Here is a 12161-nt window from a genome sequence, read left to right as displayed (position 1 = left end):
AGAGAAGTGACAATATGCAGGGAAAAAACAAGTATTTATATTTGGGTATAAAAATACTGGGATTCCCATATAATAAATGCTGTTATTCTAATCTCAGTATTACACTACTTTTAGCATTATGGGAAGAAAAAAGTAATATTCAGAAACCAAGGAAGTAGGGGAGTAATGACTTTTAGACTCCTCCTGCTGTCACTCCAACTGTCCGTCACATTTGCAGTGATATCCAATAACATAAAAAAGTGGCTAAGAACTGTATCCTTGGTTTCCAAATACAGAATATGTGAATAACCTAGAGTTACTTTCTCTAATGCAAATGTGAATAGTTAACCTTTCCAATAAACATACAGATATTAAGATACTGGTGCTTACATCTAGAAACATCTTCCTTTAATCTTGGAGTTTCTCTCCTTTCTATAACCAATACCACCACTAAGGGAATTTATCAAACAGAGACATATCAAATCATCTGTGGGACTTTATATATTTATGTGTGTGTACACACACACACACACACACACACACACACACACACCCATGTCCCTTCTCCACACCCCAATCCTGTTGAAGAGAACTGCACTGCCACAGTGAGTCACGGTTACTGATGGAACCTGCTACATTCCTTGGGTTTGCTGAAACAGGAAAAAAAGTTGTAAGCCTCTAGCTGCATTATTTCCATGATGCCCTGGACTGTTTCTAGGAAAACAAAGTTTTTAGGTTCTGAAGAAAAGTATGCCCACAAAATTTAAAAAGGATCAAGGCTCTGGGAACTCCCAGGGCTCTTTCAGAAAAAGGGAGAGTCCTAGTTCCTCTGCTGGGGCAAGGAGATACTTGATCCCATAGCTCTGAGTTAAAACAAAAAAGGCTTTTAACCACAAAAGTGACATCATAGATATTAGTTGGGCATAGCTGAAACACGCCTAATCACACACAATTTAGCTACAGAATGAGTTAAATAAGACTCGCATGGGCTGGCCTGGAAACTTTATCACTCTGAAAAACACCATTTTTGTGGGACAATACATGTCAGATCTAAACAAATAACTTCTACACAAAATTTAGAAACAAACCTGTTAGAGTTTGGATTTTCCCAATTTATTTCTGCAAGGTTGACAGCAAAATGTTATGTTTCAATATCAAATTTTAAAATTTCTGCTTCAATTCTACATTTCATTCTTCTAAAATAGTTAATTATGTTTTACTCTATAGAAATCATTTTAATAAGAATGCCTTGCCTTTTTCTGGGCAGTCGCAGCTCGCTGAAGTTTCTCTTTAGCTTGATTATACTTTTCTTCTCTGTCTGTGATACGCTCATGAAGCTTATGCTTTTCTTCCAACCACTGTATCTGTTTCTCTTCCAATGTCCTGCCAAAAGAATGTATGCAAAGCAAGGAGGTCAATATAAACTATTAGGATTAAATAGATACCATAAGTATAAGCAAACTCTCTACCTGCCTAACCACACCTTTAACTATCCAACTGTTTAATATTACCATTACTAAGCACCTCCTGTGAATCAGACACTGGGCTAAGAACAATGTATGTATTACATCATTTATTCTTCACAAAAGCCTCTGAGTTAGGTACTTCTGTTACCTTTATACTTCTGTCTTTCTAATAAATGAGGAAACTGAGGCTTAGGGCAGTTAACTAACTTGCTTAAGGACTCACATCTGGTTAATGACGGGACAAACACTTGATAACCAGGTGTGAACTATGATAACCATCAAGCTATAAAAATGCCACCTAATAAAGTTACTTAAAAATTAAATCTGGAATCAAGTCTTAATGCAGTGTATTTTCTGGCTAGAATAAAATTCATAAAATGATATTTTAAAATAACATTAAAACAACTTACATTTTTAAAGCTAGTCTACATTTTTATATGATTTTTAGTATCCTTACTACAGGCAGTACAAATGGAATAACAAACCCTGAGAAGTTAGATTATTTGCCTAAGGTCATACAGATTTTAGATATTTTAGCTGGGTCTAAAATTATATTGACCTCTAGTCCAGCTATTTTCTTCTATACAATCCATGAATAATATTCAAAAATCAATGATGAATTATTTAAGTTTGCTAGCTCCACTGTCATTAGAATGCTTAAGCTCATTTTAATCAAAAAAATACTTGAGAATTCCAAAAAACAAATTTTCTTTCTGCAATATACAAGAAAAATAAGTTAGATCATCTAAAATGTCACAACAAATTATATACACATACCTTGCTTATTTCCTTCTCTTGCAATTCAACTCCATATATGAAACCATGGACAAGTCTTAAAATATGAAACAACAGGCTGAGCATGGTAGCTCACACCTCTAATCCCAGCACCTTGGGAGGCCAAGGCAGGAGGATCACCTGAGACCAAGAGTTCAAGAGCAGCCTGGGCAACACAGACTTCATGTCTACAAAAGATTTAAAAATTAGCCAGGCATGGTGGCACACACCTGTAGTCCCAGCTACTTGGGAGGCTGAGACAGAAGGATTGCTTGAGCCTAAGGTTGCAGTGAGCTATGACTGTAACACTGCATTCCAGCCTGGGCAACAGAGAGAGATGCCCATCTCTAAAAAAAAAAAAAAAAAAAAAAAAAAAAAGTATATATATAGATAGATAAATAAAAACAACAGAAGAACTGAAGAAAAAAAGTTTTACGTAGTATGGTGGCCTTCAGAAGAACAAATTTGAAAAAATACTTTGTAGATTAAAATAAAAACATATATTAGGTTATTAAGTATAAAATGTCCGATTTCCTTTGACAGTTAATATCTGTGACATTTCACTTTGACACTTCTTGTTTTATTTTTATCGTAAAGGTACATCCTCATTCTTTCAAACGCACATTTTGACTTGTGATTATCTTTCACATTTTTTAGAACAATTTTTGTAGAAGCATAAATGTCAAAAATTCATATTCTTTTCAAATATAAGTTCTATCATATAACCAATACAACACAGCTCAAAATATCAACAAAGTGATTGGAAAGGATGTGGCTAATGAACACACAGTATGTCAATAGTTATAAAAAGTTCCTTTCTGGTACTTTTAATCTTAAAAATGAGCCATGTGGACAACCTGAGACCAAGGTGGATAATGATAAACTAAAAACTGCAATGGAAGTGAATTCATCTCAACTTATCCATAAATTAACAACAAGGTCTGACTATTCCAATAATATTAGACCATTTAAAACGAATCGACAAGGTAAAGAAGCTGGACAGATGGGTACTACCTAAATTAAATGTCAAAAGAAAAACTGTCTTGAAGCTTGCCTTTCTTTGCTGTCATGACATAAAGACAAACCATTTCTACACTGTATTGCTACATGTGATAAAAAATAGATTCTTTTTGGCAATCACAAGCACTCGACACAATGACCGGATAAAGATAAAATGCTGAAACACAGTCCAAAAACAAATATTCATCAAAAAAAGCTAAAGATGTCTGTTTGGTGATCCAGTGCTAGTATTATCCACTGTAGCTTCTTCATAAAACCTAGTCAATCGATTACAGTGGATGTCTATCACAACCAATTGGATGACATGATGAGGATGCTTGTGATTAAACAGCCGAGATTGGTCAGTAGTGACAGGCCAATCCTCTTGCAAGACAACGCTTGACCACGTAACACAAACAACGCTGCTCAAACTACAGAGACTGGACTTAGAAACTGTCATCCACCGTATTCACCAGAGCTTGCACCAACTGACTACCACTGCTTCCAGACTTTGGACCACTTCTTACAAGAAAAAATATTCAATTCTCAACAAGCTGTGCAAAATGCCTTTCACAATTTCATCACCACTTGCTCTCCAGGCTTCTTCGCTGCTGGCATAAACAAGCTATTGTTAAATGATAAAACTGTGCCAATAGTTTAGACACATACTTTGATTAATTGACTGCTTCTTGTTTGAGATATAATAAACTAAACTTTTGATTCGAAATTGGACATTTCATATTTAATGACATAACAGTACCAACATGTTATAAAGACAAAGAAAATACAAAACAGTAGTGTCCTACCACACCTGAACGAATTTTTCCAGAAAATATAAGGTCTTGAACATCACTAAAATCATTTTTTCATTATCAGCTTAGTACACCACCTCCTACTAAAAAATGTCAAGACCAAAAAAAAAAAAAAACAAACAAATTACTTGTTCAAAGGGAAAATCCAAGAGATGATTTCTAATTCTAGGAAGTGTTATACGTCAAAAACAAAACAAAAACCATTCTGTTCTATGACACTCAGAAGAACAGTTTAGATTTTTGAAGAATGAAATGTTTTAGTTTACTCAATTAATAAAATTTTTCTTTGAGAGTTTTCAGACTATGCTCAGGCAGAATTTTTTTTTTTTTTTTTTTTTAGACAAGGCCTCGCTCTGTCATCCCGACTAGAGCGCAATGGCGCCATCATACCTCACTGCAATCTCCAGCTCCTGGGCTCAAGCAATCCTCCTGCCTCAGCCTCCCCGAGTAGCTGGAACTACAGACATGTGCCACCACACCTGGATAAGTTTTGTATTTTGTAGAGACGAGGTCTTGCTGTGCTGGCTGATCTCGAATTCCTGGCCTCAAGTGATCCCCCCTGCCTCAGCCTTCTTAAAGTGCTAGGATTACAGGCCTGAGCCACCACGCCTGGCTCAAGCAGAATTTTAATATGTCTTAATTTTATGTTTTTAACAATTCAAGAGTCCATAAAGTCCATTCTATATACAGTACACTACCTAAGATCATTGTATGCTATCAAAGGGTGTTTATAACTAGTTCCTAAAACACATTCAACATTAGAATCCCCACTAAAGTTATATGTCATATATAAAAAAGAAAAAAATAGTTTGTACATAAAAAAGAGCCAACTCTACTTTTCAACTTCTAGTTGTGCTCTCTCAGCTTGGCTTCTTAAATTTCGGCATTCTTGTTTTAACCTCTCCACCATTTCCTTCAGCATTTGGTTTGAATTCAGCAAGTCATTCTCCGACTGTGTGAGTGAGTTCACCTGGATCTGCAAACGACTGATTTGCTTAAAAGAGAAGAAAGAGGAGAAACATAAGGCCACTAGCCAAACGCAGTGAGGCATTGGAAACACAGACACTACCTAAGCATCTCTCCCTTGCAAATACCCCAACCAGCTGGTATGCCCTGAGGCTGCCCCTAAATAAAATAATAAATAGCAGCAGCTAGGGTCACTCATTATTACAACCAGAGACCAGCAAGAAGCGTGTCCCTCAGTCACTGAGTTCCCTCCCTCCTTTCCCAAAATATGTGGGCCAGCAGAGGTATTGGGGGGGCAAGAGGGTTCTGAGGAAGAAAACAGGGAGATGAAAAAGGAGAACCCCATGATTTAGTCTCCTTTCACTCTAGCCTTCCCTTAGCCTCCTAGGAAAAAACAGATTTTAAAAGCAGGTCAGCTAAGAAAGCAGCTAAAGAAATCTGTTCTCCCCTTCCCACATACCCTGAGATCAGCAACCTTCCAGGAGTTCTGCTCTCTGAGCAGTCAAAGTATTCATTGTAAGTATGGGAAGGATCACTCTCATTGTTTTTAAATGGTTTCCAAGCATTCTGTGTCCAGTGCTGGGCAGAAGAAAGATGCTCAGAGAAATCTAACCAATGCTAGGAATTCCTTGGCCTCTAGAGTCATTTATCAAACCACATAATGTCACTCAAGTCTTTTTCTCCATCCCAATTTACCTTTATCTGGGAGTACTCTTTCAGATGAAAAGTGGGTAATTAGTTACAGATTAACAGGCTAGAATGCTTCTAAATTATATCCAAACAATCTTCATTTGGGACAATTATATCTACTTCCCCCACAAACCATTTTGCCAATTATTAAGAGTCCTCATTTTTCTTTCTCTTCCTTTTACCTTTCTTAGCCATTCTCTGGGAGACATTTTGGAGCAAAGCAGTTAAGAAAACAGGGATCAAAAGAACCCATTATGAGATTCAAGGATAAACAGAAACAAGGTTCTTATACAATAAATTAAATAAATGGAAAATAATCCCATTACTTCCTGATGGTAGCAAAGTCAAATTAAGATAGGACTCTGAAAGTCCAGAGAGTAATTGTTAGCAGAATAAAATAAAATGCTATGTCTCAGATTTCTGTTTTAGAATGAATTTCTCCATATAGAACTATTCACACTTTATTTTTACCTGGAGTGGCAAATATTAAATCTGTATTATAGCTGCCTGAACAAGCAGCCTTCAAAGAGCTTAATACCTCTCCATAGCCACAGGATGACACAAAGCCCAATGCCAATGATGCTAGATAACTTCTCTCCGGGTATCAAACATTATGCCCATCTACTTAAGACTTAGAAACCTTAACACATGCAAAGCAGTACCAGCTAGCATGCAAGAATAAATTCTAAAAATGGAATTCTTACTACTTCATAATTTGTAGGGGGGGGAAAAAACCCAAGAAAACAAAAAAGAAAACAGAATTCAGAAAAGAACATTCTTCCATGTTTTGCCCAATCTTATACAAATCTTTCCTGAATCCAAATAACTGTGCTTAAAATATAAATTTCCTTCCACAAATACAACACTCAGATTTCATAGGGTTGTAGCAAGAATTACCGCACAGAATAAACGTCAAGTTACAAAGCAATCAGACATATAACTTAAAACCTGGATGATCTTTTTAATCAATTTTATAAATTCAGAATATCCAAATACTGTTAAAAAATTCATCATGAGCTACACCATATACATATCTTAAGAATAACAGCAGTTAGTAAAAGAAGCTTACTAAAACAAAGCATAGAGGTTTAGACATTTTATCTTTACATATAATCTCATCAGCATGTTATCAATTGTGGTAATTAGATTCTCTAAATACTGATGGCAAATTTTTAAAAAATGTGCAAAACACAGATTTAAACTATTTAAAAACATAAAAACAAAATGTTTGCTAAAATCATACCTGTTTTAGGTCAGAATTTTCATTTTTTTCTTTCTCTGCATTTTCAATAGTCATAATTTGTTGTTGAAGTTTTAACCTAAAAATCACAACCCAATACAAAGGACATTATTAGGAATTCATAGGTCATTTATTTCACTGAATTAGACAATCATTTTACTGAATGCCTGTTTGCCACCAGGCACTGTGCTATGCAAACTAGTGGAGAACCAAAAATACTGAGACTTCAGGCAGCCTGGCTGTGTTCACATACACTGAAAATGTAACACAAATCACAGCTTTTGCAATAGGAAAATCTACAAATTATGGGCACAGAGAGGATGAGAAATTAAGTCTGTCCAGGGGGACTATAGAATATCACATGTATAAAAACCTGACAAGTAGGATTTTGATAAACAGAGAATAGCCTGAACAAGTGGCCTTTGGTGAAAAAGTACAGAATGTATTGCTAAGGTATCAGGAAGTAATCCAATTTTAGGAGAGGCCAACTTACATCCATACAGTATTCTACAATTTAGAAAATGCTTTCCAACACACTGCTACTTCACTTTCATTCTACAAGGATACAGATTTAAAAGAAAACTATCTAAGACAGGACACACCATCCTGTATTCTATAAAATATCTTGTGAGCTTTTCATCCCTGAGATGAATGAACACGACACGATTTGCATCCTCTTCAAAGGGAATGATACATCTTCAGCCTTAAAATGCAGAGCAGCTCTGGTGACCAAATGACTAACCTCATTCGGAAGATGTTATACCAATCAGGTTTGGCAGGATAGGCCCCTTAACACCCCTTCCCCCTTTTTAAATTCTTCAAACACTTATTTCAAATATAATTTACTTGGCACTTAGTATTTATAGCGTGGCATTATTGGCATGTCTTATCTGCCCAATTAGAACGTGTTTACTGGGACAACACTCTCAAGAGCCTAGGGCTGTGCTTTAAGTATGGTAAGAATTCAATAAATATTTGTTGATGGACAGAATGAACCCAAATCATGGATTAGATGTTTAAATGTTTAAGATGATTGGACAACATGGAAGAAACCTGAAGATACGACCCATTGCATCCTGAGATGTTTACATACAAATACCAGAAACAATGGATCTAAAGAAGTCCAGTCCTTTTCCTTTTGCTCCTTTGTCAGTACCAGTCACATTCTTATTTCATAATTCTAGCTACATAATTACTCTCTCAAATTTTCTGTGTACATCCTCCACTAAATGTTTATGGATATTACTAACTTGGTGCTTTTGGGTTACTGAGTTAATGAAGATTTCTATCCACAAAATCATGAAGATGAAAGTAGAGGAGAAAACACTGTGGGTCCTACCTCAGGTCCTGAGTTAGAAAACCTAGGCCCCAAGTATATCCTAGCTCAGGTTAAGAATTTGGATATACTTGGTAAATCAGTAAGAAACAAGACTTGGTTAATAAAGCATCCATGGCCTGAATGCTTTCTATATAAGTTACATAAATACAAAGAAAAACAATAGTGCCCTACATACAAAAACTGAAGCCAAAGAAACAATAGTAAACAGTATCTGAATATCATCAAAATATGAAAGGATACGAAAAAGAAACCAAGTAAGATATGAAAGGAATAAGAACACCATTATGGTAGACTACAGGAGATGATTTACAAGGCTTTCTTCAGTTAACTTTGCTGAAGCTGTATTGGGTTAGAACCTAAAATTAGTATTTTTCTTCGGGAGAAAATCAGTCCATGATTTAAGATCATTACATTTAGGATTCCATGAAATAATGGAATTTAACATAAATAAAATTAACTTTGATATTATCAAGATTTAGGAATAAGATCAATGGTCTTAAATCTACCTTTTTGAACAAAAGAGTTTCAAAAGACAGTGCTGTAGATTTATGAATATAGTATCTCTTTTGATTAGGTTTTTGAATATTCAAGGTGCATCACAAGTCAAAAGAGAATAAGCCTTATAACAGAAGTACAAAGTACAGAAGAAAGTGATTAATTTTCATTAGGGGATTAGTAAAAGCTATGTGAAAGATGCAATTTGTTTTGTTTTTTTAAGAGACAGTGTCTCGCTCTGTTGCCCAGGCTAGAGTACAATGGCACGATCATAGCTCACTGCAGCCTTCAACAACTGCTGGATTCTAGTGATCTTCCCCGCTCAGTCTCCTGAGTAGCTAGGACTACAGATGTGTGCCACCACGCCCAGCTGATTTTTTTTTTAAGAGATGGAGTCTCACTATGTTGTACAGGCTGGTCCTCAACTCCTGGCCTCAAGTGATCCTCCCACCTCGGCCTCCCCAAGTGCTGGAACTACAGGCGTGAGCCACTGTGCCCGGCCAAGAGATACAATTTGAAGTGGACCTAGAAGGCAAAATAAGAGTCTGAGATAGAGAAATGAAAGATATAGGTGAAGAAGAGTATAAATGATGAAGCAAGACCTTAGAGGAAACAGAGGAGATGGGATTAAGAGTACTGCTCACTTGGAAAGTAAAAAAGGAAAAGGACATTTTCACTAAAATAGGGAGAAGAGAATGGATAAAGATACAGAAATTCTAAGCTAGCAAGAAGTTGAAAACATTCATATCCAGGAGCCTTCATTCATGTACAAGTGAGAACACAGCTGAGCAATAGATAGTTTCCAAGCTGAAAACGAAGCAAGGGAGCCAGGTTAACAGATTGGAAGAAAAAGAGAAGTACAAGCACTAACAGTTTTAATATCTTCAGCTAAAGTAGAATAGATAAGAGAAAGAAATTTAGGTTTTTGAAGTGATTGGTTCTAAGATGACAAGGTCCAAGGTGTGGCTAGGTGTATAGGATGCTAAAGTGGAATAAAGATAAAGAATGACAGAATGAAGATAAACTATAAGGTCAACGTGTTAAACAGTTCAACAATATGGATATATAGTCACTAAGAATGATGGCAAGGGATAGAAAATAGAAAAAAGTTGAGCCAAATACCCAAGTACTCAGTGACTGCTGAGAAATACCCTGTAGGTCAGTAACTGAAAGAGATAAAAAGGCAGGTATAAACTGGATGCAACAAATATCAAACAAAAAATCATCTTAACCAGTTAGTCAAACAATGGTCTGGAAAAAGTGGGGTTTACAAATGATTTCCCTTCTTGGTCCCTTGTTGTAGGAGAGAGAAAGAAGAATAATTTTAACCTAAAAGATTGCCAGGTTACATGCTACCAGGAGAAAGTTTCAGTGAGGGTGTTTTCAAAAAAAATGTCAAGATCACAAAAAAATTATTGGTAATAGAATAGGGATTCCAGAAGTTATGATGGAAATTGTTAAAAGGACAGCTTTAATACGAGGAGGTGGGGAAAAATCAGAAGGTGAAGGATGAGAAGGTTGGGGAATAAGAAACTATGAGGTCAAGTACTTTATACTTTAAGAGTAATTATGGAAATAGAAACAGTAGGCAAACTGGAGGGCTAGGGTACAACAGAGAATGCAGCTATGGAAATGCTCAAATGGAAACTTTGGAATAATATTAAGATGGAGCTGTTCCAGAGCAGCTTAAAAGTACAGAGCAGCCAACTGTGATGATCATGGTCTAGGTTTCCTGTGGTAAGCAGCTGATATGTGCTATTTCCACATTCAACAAATATTTACTGAGTGCCTATAAATGCTGAGCCCAGTTCTAAGTATTGTAGATACATCAGAGAATAACAAAGACAGAATCCCTACCTTAAGAAGTTTACAGTCCAACAGTGACAGAAATATTCTATAATCCTTGCCATCCAATATGACAGCCACTAGCTACTGCTGCTATGGCACATTTGATATGTGGCTAGTGCATCTGAGGAACTGAATTTTCAATTTTTAAAATTTTAGTTAATTTAATTTAGATTTAAATAGCTATATGTTACCAGTAATACCATATTGGGCAGCAAAGGCTCTGGTATAACCTCTTAGCTTCATTTAATGTGAATCTCTATTACCAAGGGAAAGCAACATATAGGGCAAGCAATGTAAGTTGTATTTGTGATTTCTCTATTGTCAAAGATTCCTAAAACAAGTGTCTTGAGAATGAGAGTGGCCTTCTTATACCAACTTTCTGAACAAGCACAGTTCTTACGAGCATTAGAAATTGACTCTGCCCATTATTAGCAAAAAGGGACTTTCCTGGAAGAATATAAGAGCCTATTGAAGCAAAAGAGAACTAGAGAGCCAAAACCAGGATACAATAACTAACAGGAATCACAGGCAAAGACATGCTACAACAACTGCCTGGTCCTTCAAATGCTGCCACATAGCCTTCCATACCCTTCTTCCTAGTCCAAATTCTGGGAGAGAACATGTCCAAATGACCAAGATGATTCTTCTTAAGATGAGTATAAATAGAAAGGCAGATATATTAAATGATAGTTTTTTTTTTTTTTAAAAAAAGCAAATACCCACTATAGGCAGCAAAAAAAATCCAAACTGATGAAATCAAAATGTTTATAAAAACCTTAAGAAAAAAATCAGAAAGCCCCAAACGGAAAATAGAGCTCTGGCTTTAAGCTATGCAAAAGATAAATTTACTACAGGTATCTTAAATGATTAAGTTCCTTTTCCCTTGGTTATATCTCCTCTCACTTCTGATATAAACTGCTTATCACCCACTGCCTTCTCCCACAGGGAGAAATAGGCATATAACCTCGGCTGAGCTAGAGAGACTGATCCCCATGGCCACAGTGGTAGGCCCAGGGATGGGCATGTGAACCAGACCCAAACCTTTCTCCAGAGTTTTCTAATGTGAGTTGGCAAGTAAGAATTCTGTTTTCTTTGGTCTCAACATATGGTCTTGGCCTCAAAGAGAAAGTGGCAGGAAAGAAGCAGACACAGGAGAAAGAAAAAGAGAAGAAAGGAAGAGGGAGAGAGGAGGAGGGAGGATGCCACTCTTATGCGATCACATTTGCATTCCTAGATCAATGTGTCCATGAGACCAGCATAACCCCTGTCCTTTCCACAACATAGGTCAACCAATAAAGTCCCCTTTTTGGTTTGCATTAGCTGGAGTTGGGTTGCTGTCGTAACCAAAAGTTGACTACATACTTTATTACACTTAAATTCCTGTAATTTTTACATGTTTTTAATTTGTAGCTAACTTTACCATCTTTTCGAGTTTAATAAGTGTGCAGTGGGACAGCCTTTTGAAATACAAAACTTTTATAAAAATAATTTTATTTCTCTTGGCACTGTAATACACTAGTGGTGAAAAAAACCACTTTAATGAAGACAAAAGA

At 36.2% G+C, this 12161-nt stretch overlaps 1 protein-coding gene across 6 annotated transcripts in view; it reads right to left on the bottom strand.

Annotated features, from left to right (window-relative positions):
• CEP83 (centrosomal protein 83) overlaps nucleotides 1–12161 on the bottom strand; it is an 89882-nt gene that overhangs the window by 14159 nt on the left and 63562 nt on the right. For 3 of the 6 annotated variants that reach the window (XM_045553229.1, XM_045553231.1, XM_045553230.1), the window contains 3 exons: nucleotides 6930–7005; nucleotides 4867–5024; nucleotides 1233–1362 (listed from right to left, as the gene is read on the bottom strand). In XM_045553229.1, coding sequence (XP_045409185.1) covers nucleotides 1233–1362; nucleotides 4867–5024; nucleotides 6930–7005 — 364 coding nt within the window. Of the gene's footprint in view, nucleotides 1–1232; nucleotides 1363–2004; nucleotides 2159–3883; nucleotides 3887–4845; nucleotides 5025–6929; nucleotides 7006–12161 lie in introns of those variants that run through there. The other 3 variants (XM_045553234.1, XM_045553232.1, XM_045553233.1) reach the window with 3 other exon arrangements.

Source organism: Lemur catta, chromosome 6 (genome assembly GCF_020740605.2).
Source record: "Lemur catta isolate mLemCat1 chromosome 6, mLemCat1.pri, whole genome shotgun sequence".
In the NCBI taxonomy this organism is placed as follows: Eukaryota; Metazoa; Chordata; class Mammalia; order Primates; family Lemuridae; genus Lemur; species Lemur catta.
The sequence above is the reverse complement of the archived record's forward strand: the minus strand, read 5'-3'. Positions and strand labels throughout refer to the sequence as shown.